Here is a 21305-nt window from a genome sequence, read left to right on the forward strand (position 1 = left end):
CAAACCAAACCCATGTTTCACCCTCAATGTTACGTTTCAATGATCTACTGCTTAACTAGAAGAACAGGATCATTACATATACTGATAAAACCAATACAATGATATGTATTGATGCAAACCAATAAACAGAGGACAACAACCCAGTGTAGCTCTTACATTTGAAGCTGGCTCAGTTTGGCTGTAAATCTGAGGGGGAAAAAAAGAGTTCTTTCTACAATTGTGATGACTATTTGTAATTAAATTCAAACATATGGCTAAGAAAAACAGACTGTGTTCTTAAGATGTCACTTATTTTACATTATTCCCCGACTTATCGAAGTGAACTGTCTGTGTTGCTTCGGTTTATTGAGTGTCCAAATTTACCTCTTCTTTTAAAACTTCATTTAAACCACAAATATGTTTAAGTAGAACACCTGCATGTATTGTGAATATGATCTGCAGCAAGTACTTATAATCCGGCCTCATGAAAAGTCAGCTGTTAACTCTACATCAGGCATGTGGATGAATTGTGTTTTCCATCTTAGGGCCTCAAGGAACTTTTTGTTTTCAATCAAAGCCCATCAAGGTGATTCTTCTGACTCTAAAGCCGCACTGCTGTTAACACCGGATTTAACACACAATAAGCATGCAAAGCTTTGGTTAAGACAAACAGAAAAACGGTAGATTACAAAGTTCATATTGTATTTATATGTGATTTCAGAAAGAGTGTGCACTGTTGTTCTCACCTTGCATGCACCCTTGTGTGTGTGTGTGTGTGTGTGTGTGTGTGTGTGTGTGTGTGTGTGTGAGAGAGAGGGAGAGACAGAGCGGGTGCATGCTCTACATCTGCTGCTACTTCTACTGTCAATAAATTAGGAAAAGTTTGATTTAGAACACGTTTCTTTTTATTTACAAACTTCAAAAACAAAAGAAAAAGAACAAATAAAGGATCTAAAAGTAATCCAAGGTCATACACATTATCCATCGATAAACTACACAAACAGGCTTTGAACAGAGCCAACCCTCCAAGACAGCAGCGTTTAATCTTCTCCTCGGCTAAAATGGAACAGGAGACAGCCGGTTTTGTCTCTGTCGATTTTTCATAAATAAATATGTAAATTCAAGTAGAAAGCTTTGAAATATAAATCAGTCAGCGCAGCGAAAGCCGTGCTGACGACCAAACAATTCAACAGTGAGGACACTCGCTCGCTGTCACAGGGATGACACAGATGGACATTTTTGATGATATGGTTATAAACAAAGAGTAAAAAAAAAAGAAAAAAAAGGAAAGAGAAGCACTTGATATTCATTTCTTTTCAACTGTTGTATGGTTGGACTATTTCAGTTCCTGACTCAATGCTTGTGAATAAGCGTTGTTTACATGCAAAGAATGGCTCATATCGTTCAGAGTAAGTTCTTAGACTTTGTTGTGAAAGAACGTGTGAGCAGGCGGGACGATTGAGAAGTCTGAGCTCTTCAAGATAAGAAAAGTGTTTTTTATCCCAGCTCAGTATCACAGTAAATTATCCTCGTGTCCCTGCTGCCCTGGGTTTGGGGTTTTTCTCATAATCGAGAGACGATCAGAGTTGTCTTTAATGGGATTCAATGTTTACATCTTAAATATGCTTTTCTAGTCATTTGCACAGTAACGCACTAATTAGTTGGTCCACATGCTAGTTCTGCACAAGTTCACATGCTCAGGTCGGATTGGCAGATCATCAGTCTTCTTAAAAAACAGAAAATTTTACGATCCGTAGTGACAACAATAGTAAATATAACCTTAAAAAAATTAAAAAAAAAAAACTTTACAAACAAGATCAAAGAAAAAAAAGCAACCAAAAGAGAGAACATTGTACAAAAATACAAATACAAATGAATAAATATGCACCGTCATAAATAAATAAATTTGGTAAATTCAAACATTGTAAAAAGATGAGAACAAAAAAATGAAACATAGGGAAACTAACAATTGTTGTATGCAGAACAAATGGAAGTGAAAAAAAAAGGAAACGCCCGATGTCTTTTCATGACGATGTTAAAAAAGATGTTTTGTTTTGAACAAAAGAGCTGGTGCTTTAAAAAAAAAAAAAAAAAATCCCACGCTGAAGCCATTTAGGAGGAGAAGATTTACTACTGGAGAACAGTGCTGACCAGAGTGAAGAGTTTGTGTGATCTCAGGGGGGGTGGGGGGGTGGTCGATGGAACAGCAGAACTACGGTCCATGGTGTGTCTAAAGGGAACTTGGTCGCTATGATGAAGCTTCCCCAGCTTCCCGCCGGTCTACAGACGTATACAGATTAAGTGTCTTTTACAGTGCAGTACAGAGTACAGTGTTACCTGTGAAGGTCTTACTGAGGGATGGATAATGGACTGTGAGGATGCTGTAGAGAGTGTGTGTTTTTGTGGTGGATATCATTGACATTATTTGGTCTTATAAGACACAATCCTCTTCCATGGAGGTTTCTGATGTGCTTCTGAATTTCTTTTTTTTTTTGGCAAAGCTACACCATCTCTCCAAAAAAAAAAAAAAAAGTTTGGTTTAACGATGACCTCTGTTCACAAAATGAGATGGGAAAGAGTAAATATAAAAACAAGAGTCGAGATGGAATCTGTGAGTTACCAAACTAGGTAAAGCAATTCTCTTTTTTTTGTTTTTTTGTAACGATTCCTTTTGTGACCCTAAAGAAACACAACACACACATACAAACACAGTAACGACACGAGCGTAACCAAACACTCGGGATTGCGAGCTTAATTCGTCTGGGGTTGTACAAACACGTATATAGGCTTAAGTGAGTGTTTTGCATCGTTTTTTTTTTTTTTTTTCTCTGCTAGGCTACAGTAAGACTGTGGGTGAGATTCAGAGAGCCGCGGTGAGCGCCTGTCTCTCTTTACCTATCCTCTCTCACAGTTCACATTCAGAAAGATGGAGGCAAAAAGGCATTTTCTGTTGGGGGTTTTTTTCCCCCCTCCGCTACGAGGAGGAAACCTCACTAAAACACAGTTTTTTTTTCTCATTTTCACCTGGCTGTCTTTTAGGCATTGGATTTTCTTTAAGAAGTTAAAGAGAATACATACATATAAAATACACACACACAATTACAGAAAAATCAGATCTTCCAACGTCTGATGCCTAAACAGAAGAAGTCTTATTCGGAAAAAGGCCTGGTTTAAAGGCATTTGATTAAGCATACATTCGGTCATTAGAGTTTTAAGGTTTCAGTAATCGTCTTCAACCTCGTCAAGCCTCAACTGCTTCTTTTTTTTTTTTTTCTTTGTCTTACTTCGAGAGCGACTGTTCTGGCAGTGAGTTCAATAAAAATGCTTTCTAATAGTCCTGTCTGATCTTTTTTACCTTTTCTGATACCGTTTCAAGAATAATTCAGTAGCAATATTTGACGAACGACGAACAAAACCATTTCATTGACTGAGATTTCACAAACGTTACTACCAGCTACCTTCATTATCAAACCTTTCCCCCCCTTCATTATCAATTCACCCCTATTTTCATCTTTTTAATAAACTGGGGAACAAAAAGCAAGAGTCTCAACATCTAGCAAAGCTGCAGAACTAGAATCTCTAAAGCCAACAGTACAACTAGTGGCCATTTGTGGTCACTGCAGGTCCACACACTCAGCAGTAGTAAGTCCAGTGATTTGTATTATTCGATGCTAGTATCGGACAAATACTTGGAAGACCAAAGTCCTCTGATTTTTCTTCTTCCCTCTGGAGTTTTCTTCCTCAGGTTTCATCTTCTAATGTTCAGCATAACAAAATTTGTCACTCTCTATTCAATCCCCATTCAGACTGGTTCTCCGAGGCAGAAGGACACACATTAGCATGGGCTCAGTTGTCATCCGTCCAGTTCTCTTTCTTTTTCTTTTGTCCATTTCCCTTACATTCTCGGCCACAGGCAATATGAAGCCTGCATCCTTGCAAATAGGATGTCGTCCTATCTTGCTGATTATTAAATCAAATCAAGCTTGCTCAAGAAATCACATAACTCATCTGTCACTGTCCGTCAACTTCAATCACATCATCGTCGTCATCAGAGCTGCTGGGGCTGCTGACATTCCTACCATTCACCAGCACTGTGCCCCTTTTGCCCTCGGATCGTGCTGAAGGGGAGAAGGAGGAGGGAGAGGAGGAGGAGGAGCTGGAGGCGGTGGTGGGAGGGTACTGGGAAAGGAAGCTGGCTCCGGCTGGACCAGGAGTGGCAGCTGGACCCGGGAGGCCGCCTGGGAGCATGGACCCTGTGTAGAGACTCGCCAGAGACTGATTGTAGGAGAGAGGGAATCCTGGTGGGAGCATCCCAGCCATGCCCGCCATGCTGGGGCTCAGCATGAACGGCGGCAGGACTCCTGGAACTGAAGATGCGGCTTTCATTGAAGCAGAGGCTGACAACGATGAGGAAGAGGAGACGGCAGCAGCAGTGCTTGTCTTTGGGGAGGAGGAGGAGGTGGGGACCGCACTGGCTCCACCAAAGCCAAACAGATCTGGGTACATGCAACTGGGGTCCCCCAAATGACCGTTAGACTGCTGGAAGTAAGGCGAGCCTGCCCCCATGAAGAGTGGGTGCCCCAGCGAGCCGCCCAACATGGCTGGGTTGAGGCCTAGAGGAGGAAGGCCGTACCCACCGGTGAAGGGAAAGCCTTGTGAGGCCAGAGGAGCCGAGGAGTGTTTGCCTGTTGGTGGTTGCTTACTGGGTCGCTCTTCCAGAGAAGGGGTGGAGGCTTTGCGCTTGCTGCCTGTACTCAGGTCTTGGGCTGCAGTGGCGTCCATTTTGGGTTGGATTACATTGGTCACAGTGGCATCATGGTGGCTCATATTTCCCCCGGCAAAACTTCCCCCGCTGCTGCACTTTGTCTGGACTGATTTGGTAGAAGGCAAGCTGCTGTCTGCGGCATTCTCTGGTTTAGCTCCAGCCGTACCACCGGTGTAGCGCTGCAACTCGCTGATGATCTCTGGGCTGTCAGGTGATATTGGGCGGGGCAAAGTCGTGGAGTTGACATGCTGCTTCCTGCCAGGTGACAGGCAACCATTGCTGCCATTGGTTGATACTTCCTCTGGTTGCGCCTTGGAATCTATAAAGTAGAAACAAGGTGTTAAAGTGGACAACAAATACAGCCCTTTGTTTGGGCAGGGATGGCTACATAGTCTGAAAACAACTCTCCTCTGTGCTTTAGAAGAGTCTGAAACATAAATCCTCTTACCTTTGGGTGCTGTACAAGTAACATCCTCAGCAGTTTTGGCCTTGTTAGCAGCTCTGATGGCAAAGATTCGACCATCTGACGTCCTGATGTAAGTCCCTAAAACAGAAAATATGAAGATAAAGTACCATAATCATTTATCTTCTGACTGCAGTATCCATGAACTGATGCATTTCTAGGCTGACCAACTTAATGTAGTGTCATAAAAGTAAGGAAAAGCAGCGCTCCAATAAAGCATCAACATGTAGATGTGTTGTTGTACCTTTTGTGCCTCTGATGACATGGATACTCTCTCCAGCGCTGATCGTCGTCTGGACATCTGTTGAGCTGTTGGTGCCTGGAATCACAATGTCTAAACGAGGGAGGAGGACACGTTTGATGAGTGCATATTTTTGAGTTTATTGACTGACTCAATGAGATACTGAAACAAGAAGGAAGGTTCAGGAAATAAAAAAGTTTGCCTACCAGTAGTGGTGACAATCTTCTGTACAAAGACTCCAGCTTTCTGCAGGCAGTTGACGGGGAAACCTCCGAGGCTGGATCCTGAAGAATCATGACTTGGCGGAGAGCCTGCGGTCGCCTGGCGGGGCGTCATGGGAACTGGAGTTGACTGGACAGGCCGGGCACTGGCCACTGGTTTCTCTTCAGCACGATTAGGCGGGCGCCTGAGTAGAGAGTTTATTTCATTATTAGTTCTTGACGAAACCATGATTAGTTGCTCGTAACAGTTTGAATCACTTCTGTATGGAATCTTTAAAAAAATGTTTTAAGTCACTAACCAGTTCCTCTGACTGAAGGCGGGGATGTTGGTGAGGCTCTGGTCGCTGGCAGGATAGTAGTGAGCGTAAGAAGGACGAGTGTACGGCACAGAAGCCCTCTTTTCCATTTCATAGCCCTTCTTCGCTGCTTTCTTCTCAGCTTTGCTCAGCTTCAGCTCCCTGCGGTCCATCAGCAGGGACTCGTGAGGGAATGGTTGCTGAACGGGAGGAGGAGGAGGAGTCGATTAAACACATATATAAAAAAAAAAACAAATGAGATTATTGCCCTTCGAAAGCAGCTTCAAATCATGAAAGTTCAGGTTTTGGTATGAGAGTTTAGATTGGAGAAAATCCACTTAGAATCCTGCAGGTTTCATAATGAAGTGACTTAGCAGCGTTCAAGCTCACAAACAGCAAGAGCTTTCAGAAACCGTGTTTCAAATATTAAGCAGAGAGTAATTCCAGCTGCTGTTCATAGTTTTCACCACAGATACAGTGTGCAAGTAGATTAAGGGGGTTACAGTAATGTTTGACTACTTCAGTCAAACAGTCATAGCCTGTAATGTGAGTTATTAATAAGCAGTGAGATCGCTTTTAGAGCTGGCTTAGAATGAGTCTTCAGCAAATTCTCGGCCTCAGAAGATCTCAACAAAACCTGTATTACAGGCTGTTATCGCACCTACGGAAACATCAACACATGCTCTACTTTTAAACACCTCTAGGGGGGGCACACAATGACACTGTCTTTAAAAGTCTCGTCTCTCTATCTACCTTAGTTATCAGGTTAGGATAGATGTGCAGTGCCTTCTTCAGGACGCTCTCGATGCTGTGGTGGGGTTTCAGCTGGACCATCGAGGTGTCCGGCTCCTCCTCCACAAAGTGAAGGAGAGACTCCACTTCCCTCCTGGTGAAGGTCAGCACAGGGTTCAGGTCGTCCACCACCCTGTCTAAAGGAGCGAGGGAGAAAGGAAGAGAGGAGAAAAGGTTATTAAAGAAAGAAGGCTAATACTGCTTAAAGCACGAGTGGCCTTAATGTGTCTGTCTAGACAGTCAAAAATTACAAAAAAAAAAAATGTGCCAAAAAAGGAATCAAACTGATAGTGATATTGATAATTATGCATGTAATGTACATGAGTAACATTTCACAAACTTGGAACTGTTAGATTTATTCTCCCCTATAAGGACATTTTAAGCTCATTGGTGCATTTCTTCCGACTCACCTGACATGCCCTGCTTGGAGATCTGTCGGTCGTAGATCTTCTTCTCCAGAGTGAAGTCACACACCAGCCGGTAGATATGACAGGGCTTCTTCTGACCGTAGCGGTAGACACGGCACACTGCCTGGGCGTCATGGCAAGGGTTCCAAGAGGCGTCAAAGACCACCACGCGGTTTGCACCAATCAGGTTCACACCCAGACAGCCAGCCCTATCACCCAGAGAAATCCACACGAATGTAAGTTTTTTTTTTTTTTTTTTAATTGAATTGCGCAATCAAATCCTGACCTCATTTTCTTTACAACTAGTTTATTCACATTGTACTTATTGTTGTGTGTTACCTTGTTGACAGCAGGAAGACCCATGCTGAGGTGTTTGCTGGATCGTTGAACTGGTTTATCAGCCTCTCTCTCTCTGAGGCGGTTGTACTTCCATCCAGTCCTGAAAGATAACACACAACCAAAGTCGGGTTAAAAAATGTTTTTTCAGTAGCAGGGATACTAGTTCATCTAACCTTCCTTTTCCTTCATCTTGTAGCTTAATTTTCATTCATGTATCACTATCACTTAATGTTGTCTATAAACTCCAGGATCATTTTCTGTTATCTGGAAAGAGTAACGACTTCACTATTGACACATTGTTGCTTTTATATTTAACTTCTTTATCTTTTTGGAATAAACATAAATGGATGACGATAGTTTAAAAAAAAAAAACAATACTTGTGTGCTAAATAGGATAACCATGGACTTATTTTAAATCAATATCAATCAAACATCATAGAAAAAGTCAGCTATCTTGTCCTGTATTGCAAAAAAAGTCTTTAAATCACACAAACAAGAGCTTTACAAAGGCTGTGAATTCCCTTCTGTTCCTATGGAGAACCATGTACCACTGTCTGGCTGTTTTCAAGAACTACCAGCAGGTGGCAGCACTCATTGTAGGTCAATGAGAGAATGCCTACTTCATAACCAAACCACTGTGCTCATGAACATCCCTATGAATGACTGACATATTAACCAGTATCACTCTTAAGGTGAGCAACTTGAACATTTAAAAATAGGTTTCCTCTAAACTGAGAAAATACCATCTATATTTCTTTCTGTCACTGTGTCTTAAATAACTTTTCAACCTGTCTCCTCCTCCTTGTAAAGTCTCATTGTAATGTACTCTGTGGCCTTGATAGCAGTTTTTTTTTTTTTTTTAGACGTTTTGAATGTTCAATATACTTAAAAAACAGACACACACAAAGAAAAGTATATTTAAGGATGTCTTACTGTAGTAGTTGAGATTGCGGACCCAGGTTTGGTTGGGTCTGTCTCTGCTGGTGGTGTTGGGTGATGGAGGCACCGGCCTCTTAGCCAGAAAGTCCTCGATCACAGTCAGTGTGGACAAACTTTGACTGCAGAGGGCAGACACAGCACATAGTTAATGACATTAATATAAAGCAAAGTAGAAGTATTTCATTTTGTTATATAAAGGGGTGAATAAGCTACAAATAAATCATTGAGAACATTTTTGTATCTTCCTTTCAAAGCACTTCTGTGTTACCTGAACACGAGGAGTTTGTCGCCCTTCCTGACGCTCTCCTCTATCAGGTGGAACAGAAGCACCATTTTGGCAGAGTTCTCCAGGAGGCCGGGTTTGTAATCACACATGATGTCCTTTGCCTGTCCACGTGTAGAGAAAAAAAACTGTTAACAATCGACACAATTAATAACCACGTTCACTCTGATCAACTTTTCATTCACGGTTCAGCTGTTTAGACGGACTAAGAAGAAGTGGAGTTTGCTCTCTAGAAAAGAGAAGTCATGTTCAAAGCTGCAAACTTCAATGAGATGCTCTTCAATCAAAAAAAAAAATACATTTCATGGATTTATTTGAAATAGCGCTGACATAACGTTGTGAGAAAGTATGAGCTAATGATCTCATGATGTGTACAACAAGCACATCATGCTGTACTGAGCATGAACACAAACATGTGACCTTTACTCTTCAGTCCCAATAGATTTTAAATGCTTCCATGTAAAAAAACCTTTAACCACACACTGCTGTGGACAACAAAATGAGGTCTCATAGAAACCCTAAATGCCAGGAGAAATGTTCCCTGCAAAGTTTAAAGGTCAGAAAATATGTTCTTTGATCTAAGTTTGTAAGTCAGTCTTTCTCTGAACTGGATCACTGTAGACAATTAAAGGAAGAATGTGTGACTTTTTGATCCAGTAGATGTCGCCCTTGAGCACCAGCATGAAACCAAAACAACCTTCTGTTTGGCCACACCTCCTCCATACTGAAGCCTCCGCTCTCCTCCAGTGACAAACCTCCAACCCCCCGCTACTTGCGTTCACAGGAAGGAGTCAAGAGCAAGCGGCGGACAAAATTGTCCTTGGCTCGAGCTGCAATTGCCTGTGACCTGCATTGTTGTATTAGCAGGCTAATGCTAGCACACTTAAGTTAGTTTGTAGCTTCTGATTGCATATCCATTTACACAGAAAGACCATAATCCAAAACAAGTATGTGACATTCAAATAAGCAGTGATAATCTTATTCTTCTTTTCTCTAGTCCTTGACTCAAACAGCTTTTATACACAAAGGGAGGAGCCGGCCGTCCCGTCCATGTTAACATAATGTGAACACGGCGCTGACAACAGTACAGCCAGAGGGACTCGCACTTCTCACGTTTAAATGTTGAACATTCTTCCTTTAAACTTAGTTTATTCATTTATTGTTATATCTCCTTATTTATATGGCATAAAGCCTTTCTAGTATCAAGAGAACATTCTGATCTGAATACCCTCTCATGTTGGGATCAAGGCAGAAAAGACTGGTGGTGTTCTATTAAAGCCACTGTTTGACTTTGTATCACTCACCCATTCGTAAGTGATGACCTGATTGGCTTTCTCCTGCAGCTGATTGAGACTCAGTCCACCGATGGGGATGGGATTCTCTATGGGCTTGGACTTTTGATTGGGTGCTGTTGGACATTGGGCGGATCCTGTGGACGTGATGTCATCAAGGTCTAAGTCCTGGTCACTGGCCAGGTTTTCCTTTTGCAAGGCCTCGTACAGCACGTCTGGATGGTTCCAAATCTGAAGTATGACGAGAGATTCGCAGTGTAAAAAAACTCACTCAAAGTAAAAATGACTTCATTCAGCAAATATAATAAATATGAGGGTATTTATGTTGTTGCATGAGCAGATAGTAGCTTGAATAACTCATAGGAACTCATACAGAAAGGAATACATTTGAAGAAGTGATTTCAATGTCTATCCTCCAATGGCAGACATTATGACACAGATTTTCTCAAAGAAAAAACTGTATCAACTGCAATGATTAATGAAACTTATTGGGATCTATTTAGATGAAAAATAGAGTGCATCAGAGAATTTGGCCGTAGATGTTGAACAGGTGTTTCATTCCATACGACTCACCTTGCAGCAGACGCAAAAAGCCTTCAGCGGGTTGAGGCTGAGCCAGCCGGTGTTTCCTGCCTCTCTGAATCGGTTCATGAACTCGGTGTAGAGCGCCCTCTGGAGCGGAGACAGACGCACCAGGATCACATGTTCTTCTTTTGAGGGCAGTTGGTCCCTCAGAACGTCATGACCTCGTCTGGAAGGAAGGAGTCAATATTTCTTAAATGCTATATCAACAGAAGGTCAGTAGAGACTCTGTAATCTCTCTCTAAGAGTTTAATGGAGGTCAGGTTTTTGTTTGTTTGGGCTTATAAGGCCTGCTGACTCACCTCTGTACAAAGCCCTCCAGCAGGCTGTGCAGGACGTGGCTCCTGTACCTCATCAGCTGGTCGTCCTGAGGCGTGCTGTCCACACACTGCCCGTTCAGAATGGGACGCTCAAACATGTTGCTGAACTCCTGCCGTGTACCTGACATATGTACAAGATATGAAAAATGAAGCTAGAACACCAATAGGAAAACATTGTTTCACATTTAAAGTAGACCTGCCAACATCTTTGCACATCCAGGGGGGTCATACCTAGGAAGTCTGGTCGGACAAAGTCGACCATGCACCAGTACTCGATCAGGTTGTTCTGGAGCGGATAGCCGGTGAGGACAACACGCCGTCTGGTCCGGATGTTCTTCAGGGCCTGTGACGTGCTGGCGTGGCAGTTCTTGATGCGATGGCCTTCGTCACAGATCACCACATCTGGACCGGGCCGAGCCAAGGCTCTTTCGACACCTGGAGGAGGGAGACACAGGCAGAAATATATTCACAAATATTCTACAGAGGTGCTTTCAGAACAAATAATATGTTCATCATTCCCTTTTTCCACCCGACCCATCCTTCAACTGTCTCACCTTTGAGTAATTCCTGCTGCCTGTCCTCCTCGTCCAGGTCGATGACGACAGGTCCAGTTGCTTTCTTGCTCTTTCTCTTCCTCCCGGACACAAAGCTCTTCTTCATGGACAGGAGGCGGTACATCTCGTAGCCCATTAGCAGCACACCTCCGTCCCGCGTCCAGTCCTCCACCACCTTGGCCCTGGTCGTTGTGTTCCTGGAAAAAGGGTTGTAGCTATTGGTTAAGATTTGAAATCTCACTCCAGTTGCACATGGGGAACATGACACACTTGTTCTCTTTGTGCGGTGTAACAACTCCACTTGGAGCCCCAGAGAAAATGCAGTCAGTAGTACAAAAGGCAATGCAAAGTAGCGGTACAGAGACTCTTATCCCCCGCTTCCTTGATGTACAAGATGCACACAATGTCAAAAAAAATCTTTGTTGCCCTCCGTGAGGGGATAAAACGTGATTTTCAGCAACTTCATGTTAAACTTAAAAGGAAGAGATTAATATATAATCACAGTTCTGAAGATTATCTTTCATCTTAATTGTTTTTACAAGTTACATTGATAACATATATTTAACTGTACTGAGGCATAAAATGAGGTCAGTGTGTCACTTTCAGACACGGCTGTTTCACGGAATTACACACTCATCATGCAGCCTTCCTCCCTGATCTCACACACACGCACGCACGCACGCACGCACGCGCTGAATGCAAGAGTCAGACATTCTTTCCAGCAGAAGCAGCTGCTGAAGAAGGGGGTGATGGGGCGAAAGAAGAAGGGATGAGCCAGATGGCGATCAAATGCAGAGGCATATCATCAGAAGGTCAGCGCCATCATTTTTAGATGACAGACAGAGGGAATGTTTCTCCACTACTCTGTGTTACTGGAAGAGCACCAAGGCTTCTGAGATGATTTTACATTCACAAATGACCCTATTGCATATATGTTTGTGTGTGTTTACTTAAGATCTATAAATGCTTAGTTTTTATTGAATTAAAAAAAAAGAAACCAACAGATTTCCTTCAACATTTACTGTCATGATACTGTTTGTTTTCTGTTGAATTCAATAAAGTAGGTGGTTGAGTGAAAACATCAAGGCTGTAAACAGAAAGACACGATGAGCGCTCTCTGTTGCTTACTTGTGTTCATCGTTGAGGATGTGAACCTTAAAGGCCCGGGGCATCACCAGTTTAGGGTCTGTATCTGGAGGTAGAGCCTCTGGGGGAGGGACCCACATGTTGAACTCTGACAGCCAGTTCTGCAACGTGTTCACCTAAGAAGAGAATTCATAATTTAAAAAAAATTATCTCCAGTCTCCATATTCACTTTGTTTATGCGTAAAGGGAACCAGCTGATTGACAGAAGCTTTAATTCTCACTAGTTTTTAGTTAGACTTCAAAATACTGTGCTTAGCGGCCATTCAAATTAAGTAAAAGATTCCCAGACATTGTTAAAGGCTGTTATTTTCTGTAAAACAAATCTAAAGTGGTAAAAAACAAAAAGCGAGAAAAAAGATGTTGACCAAATACTCCTTCAAGTTAAAACGTTCATGTCAAAGTTGCATCAGCGGTTGCTTACAGGTACGATGGCGAGCACGGTGTGAGCTGTGGTGTGTCGGAACAGGACGTCGATGAAGGAGATGACTTGCAGTGTTTTTCCCAGGCCCATGCTGTGAGCGAGGATGCAGCCGAACCCGCTGCTGTTGCTGAACCGCTCCACCGACTCCACCAGGTTGTCGTACAAAAAGCGGATTCCACCGACCTAAGGAGGAAAAAAAAAAAAAGAGATAGAGAGTGGGGGTGATTGATACAAAGTTGGAGTCATGGCAACAAGAAAAGGAAGCAGGAAGGATGAAGGAAGAATGGGTGGGCAGAACTGAAGGTAAAGGTCAAACAAATACCTGGTGAGGTTTGACTGCTTGTGCCAACTGAGGCGACAGGAAAATGTCCTCCTCTTCAGCTGGATGGTTCAGGTTGACCAGCACTCTGCCATCCGCATCTGGTCGGTTGAGGGTGTCGTTGACGTGAGCGCCGCTCGGCTGCCTCTCTTCCTCCTTGTTGGTGGACTCGCTGCTGATGTGGACAACTGTGTCGTCCTCGCTTGAGCTCAGATCGATCACATCTGCGTGGACAGAGGAGAAGGGTAAGGAGGCGGTTGACGGAGAAATATTTCATCCGAGGTTTCCAAAATGGGCATTGCACGTCTTGTTTTTCTGTTTGCAAATTCAGAAAACTCAATTTGACCGAGGACTGATATCTGTATTCAGGAGGGATATTAACCTGAAGATGTTGTATTTATTGTAGACTCACTTTGCCATTTCAATAGATTTTGCTCTTCTAAAAAACATGCTCCATTCAAATATCTCTGTAAGAACTACATTTTACAAGGTCTTAAAATAGATGACAGATGATGCAACTGTGATTAAGAGGTTAGATTTGAAGTACTCTCTGCCTCAATAAATTAAAGAGAAATAACACTGGAGGGAGAAAAGCAAAAAAAAAAAAATCCAATCAAGGTTTTTCAGACCATTCAGGAGGGATTTTTTTTTAATTCTTTGAGACACATGCCTTTCAGAATTTATTTTCTTTAGTCTAATTAATGTTTTCAATGTGATTTAGGACTTTCTAAAGAACCTTAACTGTCTTAACGGCTGTCACAAAAGAAAATAAAATCTTGCACAACAGCAGAATAAAGGAAGCAAAAATTAAAATTTTGGTTTGCAGCTTCTCCCCTGACAACAATTACCACTTTTTATTGACCTTGAGACACATTTGTCTCAAGTGAAGCGACAAGAAATACAAGAAGTTTTTAAAACTTGCGTTGATAGTTAAAAATGTGCGTCATTCTGTGTGTGTGTGTGTGTGTGTGTGTAAAGACTGAAATCCATATCTGATAAAAAGAACAACGTCAACGGTATCAAGTGGTGAAAGTTACACAAGCTGGCAGTCTACGAGGGCATGACGGGAGGAGGAGAGGTGTGTGTCAGTATGTTAGTGTGTGTGGGGAGGGAGAGAGAGAGAGAGAGAGAGAGAGAGAGAGAGAGAGAGAGAGAGAGAGAGAGAGAGAGAGAGAGAGAGAGAGAGAGAGAGAGAGAATGAAAGCTCTTATATAACTGCAGTGAATGGCTGGTTATACAAGTAGGATTAGAGTGGAGGGGGAGACTGGTTATGCAACCCCAACTAGAAATGTCACTGTGCCACTGCGAGTGTGTGTGTGTGTTCCTTATGTGTGTGCGTGTGTTCTGGCTCATAACCAGGATTAGCCAGCTTTATTGCTCCACAGACCCGCTCTGATCTGCCCCACACACACTCTCCCCCTTTTCATGTCTCTTCCCCTCTCCGCCCTTTATTCCTTTTTTTTTCTCTCCCTCACCTTTGTCTTATTCAGCTTCCAAATCTACATATTCTCTGTGTTAGCTCATTTGTTCCCTCTCTCTATCTCTCTCCTTGGTGTGTGTGTGTGCGGTACAGGTGTGTTCATCCTGTTTGAGTGGCTGTGTGGAAGTGTGTCTGTGCACTCGGGCAATAAGGGAACGGTACACGATGTACCCTGCGGAGGTTTTAAATGTTCTGATGCACATGGTGGCTAATCTACAAAAACTCCCTCCAGTTTATAAGTACCCCCCCCCCCCCACACACATACTAACAGGAACTGAAGATGTTTTTGACCTCTGTAATTGGATTTGAAACATTTGAAAACTGTGTTGTCTGTTCACCCTTTAAAGAATTTAAATAAATCTGCAGTCAGTGCCAGTGAACATTTTGTGATCACCACATTCTTGAATTAAATTAAATGCAACTTCCTTAAAATGGTCTTTACTCAGACAACAGAGGAACATGGAATTCACAGAAGAAAACAAGCAAGACCCTGGTTGTTATTTTTTTTACATTTGATCGCCCATAAATCATCCTCACCTCATCTTTTGAGAAGATTTCAGGTAAATAGCTGCCTGGTTGTCAGCTTTGTTTTGGCTTTTGCGTAAAAAACTTAAATCAAATTTGGTTGTGACTCGATTCAAGTTGATGAGTTGCCAATGTTTTCAGACCCCTGGGGTCAGAAAACAGAGTAGAACACAGTTTGTAATTGAATAACCTCATGGCTGTCATGAGGCTTTAAAGGCTGCTTTGCTTAATCTCTGGAGACTGAAGCTCCACGAGACACCGACCAGCTAATACAACTTTGGATCTCAACTTTGCATGCTCGGATGATCTGTGCCTGGTGCTCCAACTGGGCAGCTCGAATGTCAGAATTAAAGGACCGCTACATGGTGTGAAAAAGGCTCACAAACAGGTAGAATTATTCCAGGATAGATTTAAATCCAGGGGATTGTTTAAGGAGAATCTGCATTTTAATGTCACTGGGATTTGATTTAATTAAGAGCATCTTCAACTGCCAGGATTGAGTGTCCTTTTCACCCAATTCATTATTGTGCTGCCAATTCAACATGGAATTTTCATCTTCAAATATACCCTCAATCTTTCCAGAAATGTCACAGCCAGGAAATTGTGATTTAATTACCCAGAAATACAGTTTGAGGAAATGTGGTCTTCCATTTTTGATTCACGAATTTTGATAAATCTGAATCCTCCTGGACCAGTCACTAAGTTATTTAACCAGCAAAGCGTATATCATTCCTGCATTCGTAATGATGATTGAAAGGCCATTTCTTTTTCAAAACAATGCAACCCACAGGTTTTAAATTCTATGTCTTTAAGGGTTTCACCATAGACTGTGAATATAAATGGATGAAGCCTGAGTGACGTCAGCCATCTGTTCCTGCAGGGGGCTCTGGAGGCTCATCGACAGCAGCCGCCATGCTGGAAATGCTGTCTCAGCCTAACTTTCAGTCAACCTAATGACAGGCTGAGAGCCGGAGCTGAGGCAGGGTTTAATGCTAACTACAAACCGCTACATCGCACCCACCTGTCAATCATGTCAGCTATGTGCCTAACTATGGATATCACTTATCATTTATAAAATCAAAACGTAAAGATTTCTTTTGTGCTGTAAAAGCGGCTTTTTTGGCTGTGGTGTGTATGTGACTGTATATGTTGCTGCTAAAGTAAATTATCTCAAAACTGAATCAACATCATGAAAAATCAGCATCAACACATTCTATTCTGTCCCACGTTGAAAAGTAGGGGATGTATTGTTCTACTTGTAAAAATAGATCTACAAGTTGGACTCTTCTAAGTATTTGACATGTGACAGAGAACTTCTCACACGTTGTACCAAAGCTCACACTGTGCTGTTTAGGCATTTCAAGAATGAGCTTGTGGCTTATTTAAGGCTTACCTAGCTATGTGAACAGCTCCGAATACACAGCTGGAAGATGAGTCATAAATAAACTTCACAGCTCTGCGTCCCTATCTGCTTTCATGACCACCTCAGCCTTCTGACCCACTGGCCCACTTTCACGATTGAAGATCAAAGGTCAGCCGCCGCCAGAGATGTATGGGGTACATACATCTTTTTTATTAGAAAATGATGAAAAAGAAGAGTTTTGGGGTCATATTAAACTGAGTGGGTGTGTGGGTGTGTGGGTGTGTGGGTGTGTGTGTGCCTCACCTGTTTTGTGTGTGCGGTCAGTGTTAGCAGATGTGGGTACGTTAGTCTTGCTGTCGTCCTCAATGCCGACTGTGCAGCTGGAGTCATCAAAACTGATAACCTCCTGTCCGGCAGACTTCACGTCTTGCTGTGATGCCGTTGATGCTGACGACACATGCTTTGTTACATCATCTGGAGAGAAAGGAACGCAAGGGTTAAAAAAAAGAATTGTGGACTTCACAATAAACTGGTAAAGGTGTCTCCTCCCTTTCCAGCACATCATCTGTAAGTGGACAGAATAGAGCTCTGTCAGCACAAGGCTGCTCCACATAGGACCATTGTGCACGAAAAAGGACAACTTTGTGTGCTTGTTTGTGTTGGGTATCATTACGCAATTACGGAATGAGACGCAATTCACGGAGCACTTTCCGTTCTTAGGGAATTTGAGTTTGCAGGCAGTTGCTTGAAACACAGTTTCTGAATGATGAAAAATGTTTGATGGTTAGTTTTCATGGGTCAATGGGTGATAGAAATTTTATAGGAAGACAGTTTTGGGGGGCTACATGTTCTCACCAGTTGTGTATTCAGGCAGCAGTGGTAAGGGGAAATCCTGTTTTCTCTGCTGCTCCAGACGCCGTCTCCTCTCTAACTCGTCCTGCTGGGCAACTTTGGTCACTGCCTCCAGCTGATGCTCCCTCAGTAACTTCCTGCACAGAGTAAAACATCAGTAAAATTCTAGTTTTTCTTACACACTGAAAAACTGCAAGAGCCTGCTTAAAACATCTGATGGACCATTTGTGACAGCTCTATGAAACAGTGCTTATCGCGTTTATTAGTATTATTTATATACTGATATTGTTATGTATTGTTATACAAGTTGCTGTAGCGATGCTGTTATGTAAAAGCAGCAGCATATTTGAGGTTGAGCTCTATCGTGGTTATTGGCAGCTAGAGGAATGCAGCTGCACACTGAGCATGCTGAAGTATAATCATTGACAGATTTCACTGAAATCAGATTGGCCCGCGCTTTAGTCCTTCAAAAATAAGAGTGAAATCAGAGAGGCAGAAAGGCCAGAAGAGACACAGCAGGAAGGCGATAAATCCAAATATCCAGCCAACAGTGACCATTATGACAAATAGTGTTGAATAAGAGTGAGTGTTAGTTTACCCAGAAACATAATCAAGGGATTGTGAGCTAATCCGTTTCATGTCATGGTAGACTGCTTACTGTTTGCCAAGCATTTAATCATTTCTTTAGATCCATATTAAATGATTTATTGCTGAAGGAAACATTTTTCCTTATTTTATGTTAAGACCTGCCTTAGCTCCTCAGCTGTTTCAAAATTTACATTGAGACATAATTTTCAACATGGGCTTCAAAACTCCCCTTCAGTAACCATTGTGTGACATCACTGGGAATACATCCATGTTCCATACAGTCTATAAATGAACCACAAATTATAGGCCAGCCTGAATACTTTGTTGGGTTACCTGATGTTGCGCCTCATGTGTGCTGGTTTGGAGCTTCTCTTCTTGGTTCCTGTCAGGGCGGAGGGAGGGGAGGGGCTTTGGCTGGCCGGCCTGGACCTGGGTCTGGATGCAGGCTGGGATGGCGGAGTGTGGGCTGGCATCTCCCCCGAAGGTGAGGTAGATGGGGGAGGGGTGCACTGCCAGGCGGCAGAGTCGCCTCCCTGAGCCTCATTCTCGGAGCTGAAGGGGGCACTGTGGGACTGGTCTGTGAGACAGAGAGGGAACAGAATAAATAGTGGTTATTTCAAATAGAATTGAAGAAAGGACTTCAGAGTGGCATGCCTTTCCCCACTCTATTATCCCTGTTTCCAACACTATCCTCTATCCCATAAACGCATAAAAAAGCCCCAAAATTATCTTTAGGTACACATCTTTTCTCCTCTATTTGTGATAAATCTCCCTCTGTGTTCTTTACCATGGGGGCAGACCCTACTCCAGTACTTTGGGTTTTGTTTAACAAATGAGCAGCAATTTAAATAATCCATTTTTCCTAACTGCCACATCCAGGACGGGTTGTGTCATTAAAATAATATAGTGTGCCACCTCAGCACCCAGCGCTGATTCCATGCCAGGTCTCAAACCTATTCATTTTAACTGTCTGTAAGTAGGAAGACATAAATCAAGTAAATGAATCATTACTTGATGTGAACAATCCAGCGCCAAATATGCAGATCCTCCCCGAAGCCAATTATTCCCCCTGCATAATCATCGTATTACTTTTCCATTATGTTCTGTGCCCGGAGACATTTTCTGATGGGTTTGCCAGAGGTGCAGATAAGGCACTCCTCTCCTATAAAGACAACACAGGACGGCAACTTGGCAGAGCTCATTCACTTTAACAGATGGCATAAACACAAGCAGTAAACTACCAAATATTCACTGATTGATTCACCTTTTCCTGGATGTCTACTTTTCACTTTACGACTTTTAAGTGCAAACAATGATCCTCCTGTTTCAAACAGTTTCAGAAACTTCTTTATTAAAGAAACTTCTGGCGGCCATTAGTAAAGTATGAGACTTTTATCCCACATTTTTAGAAATGTACTTTTTCACAAATATCTCAAATTTCTCTTTTAATTTTTTGGACTTGTTTTAAAGTCCAATGAAACAGGACTTATGTAAGCTACTGTCATCACTCAGCCTGCGAGGATTGAATTTTGTAACACCAGGAAGTTAGATTTATCTGACCCTGAGCCGAGAAATGCTTCAATATGAAATCAGGGAAATTGTGCAGGCACTTTTTATACCATCTGTAAGCACATTTCTATTCTTCAATCTTTCCTAAAACTCCTCTTAACTTCTGGAGCGATCTCTGTTTTATCTACTTTCAATCTGCTTGTATTTCACTTTCACCTTTCTTCTTCTTCCTTTCTCCTCCTCCTCCTCCTCTCTCAGTTGATCTGGCAGAGACACACTGAACCAGATCTGAGGCTTATGTAAGAGCTGGATCATAAATATGGACGGCTTATGAAACACAAGACAGGACACAAACACTGACACACACACCCACACACACACACACACACACACACACAGAAACTCACACATCAATGCGCACACACACACACATTTTCCAGAGTGTCCAAGTGTTCAATAAGAATATAAATCAACACACACGCGCACACACACACACAGACGCAGTTTTGTCCAGCCAAGAATCTGCCTGAGATGAGTGGACAAACAAGAACACATTGCCAACACACACACACACACATGATGTTCACTTTCATAATACGCACAGAGAAGTGCGCACAAGACATGTTCACTGCATGACACCTGGCAAACCCATGTTTCAGCTTCCAACATTATGAGAACACAAAACACACACACACACACACACACACACACACACACACACACACAACAACATAATGGAGCATGGAGGCTGCTGATGAGCTCACTGTGAGTTGAAAAACAACTTACATAAAACGCCCCTTCAGTCCATCTACACGATAACAAACTTCTTGATGTTGCCGCTAATGACACCAGCCTGTCTCAGGAGTTATTGTGTGTGTTAGTAAGTGTGTTGTACTAATGTGTCTCAAAGTATTATATTAAAGAAAAAGATGACATAATGGTGGGAATAACTTAGTTAATTCCAGAGAAGAGAAAAGCATCAACAGATAACAAACTGGGCTTACACAATATGATAGAAAATATGCAATGTGTAATAACACTGCTCAATATGGAGAAAACGATATAAAGTGCGATGAATAAACAAAAGTTAAAAAGTGCATGTTAGCTGTAACTCACAGTTTGTACTGTATGATTATCTACAGTTATTCAGTTTTAACACAATGCCTGAAACATAACTCATGTGAAACCAGAATATAGCAGCTCTTCTCTAACTTCAGAGTTTCACCAATAAATCTGAAGGTGGCTAATGGTTAGCTTGAGCTTCATCATCATACTGCACCAAATGTTATAGACGTACATGGTAATAAGTAGAATATACAAGTGCTGAGTGGGTAAGTAATGCTTCATTTCCTATAACAGTTTTTCTTACTTATTGCAATAAATTCATGATTTTTGCGATGCGTTTACTGTAAATGATCGTATCCAGATAATGATGAAACTGAGATGAATTGTCCAGCTCAATTAAAAAGAATCCAGTCATAAACAATGAAACAAGATTACTTTCCATTAAAGTCCTTAAAATATATTCTCAGTCCTTGGAGGATGAGCTCTTCTGATTTAAGTGATTCCCAAAATGTTCTTCTAACAGTTAGTTCAGCAATGTTTGTATCAATGTCTCAAAAAGGTAAA

At 42.2% G+C, this 21305-nt stretch overlaps 1 protein-coding gene across 2 annotated transcripts in view; it reads right to left on the bottom strand.

Annotated features, from left to right (window-relative positions):
* Window positions 1-861: 861 nt before the first annotated feature.
* LOC109993547 (helicase ARIP4-like) overlaps window positions 862-21305 on the bottom strand; it is a 71336-nt gene continuing 50892 nt past the window's right edge. For both annotated transcript variants that reach the window (XM_065960942.1, XM_065960943.1), the window contains 21 exons: window positions 18501-18744; window positions 17583-17716; window positions 17031-17201; window positions 13363-13583; window positions 13041-13223; window positions 12602-12735; window positions 11474-11670; window positions 11151-11354; window positions 10902-11040; window positions 10591-10768; window positions 10030-10248; window positions 8711-8829; window positions 8437-8561; window positions 7504-7603; window positions 7168-7373; window positions 6719-6894; window positions 5969-6165; window positions 5655-5854; window positions 5452-5541; window positions 5193-5288; window positions 862-5063 (listed from right to left, as the gene is read on the bottom strand). In XM_065960942.1, the coding sequence (XP_065817014.1) occupies window positions 3991-5063; window positions 5193-5288; window positions 5452-5541; window positions 5655-5854; window positions 5969-6165; window positions 6719-6894; window positions 7168-7373; window positions 7504-7603; window positions 8437-8561; window positions 8711-8829; window positions 10030-10248; window positions 10591-10768; window positions 10902-11040; window positions 11151-11354; window positions 11474-11670; window positions 12602-12735; window positions 13041-13223; window positions 13363-13583; window positions 17031-17201; window positions 17583-17716; window positions 18501-18744 (4406 nt within the window). In that variant the 3' untranslated portion in view covers window positions 862-3990. The remainder of the gene's footprint in view (window positions 5064-5192; window positions 5289-5451; window positions 5542-5654; window positions 5855-5968; window positions 6166-6718; window positions 6895-7167; window positions 7374-7503; window positions 7604-8436; window positions 8562-8710; window positions 8830-10029; window positions 10249-10590; window positions 10769-10901; window positions 11041-11150; window positions 11355-11473; window positions 11671-12601; window positions 12736-13040; window positions 13224-13362; window positions 13584-17030; window positions 17202-17582; window positions 17717-18500; window positions 18745-21305) is intronic.

This window comes from Labrus bergylta, chromosome 12, assembly GCF_963930695.1.
Source record: "Labrus bergylta chromosome 12, fLabBer1.1, whole genome shotgun sequence".
Lineage (NCBI taxonomy): Eukaryota > Metazoa > Chordata > Actinopteri > Labriformes > Labridae > Labrus > Labrus bergylta.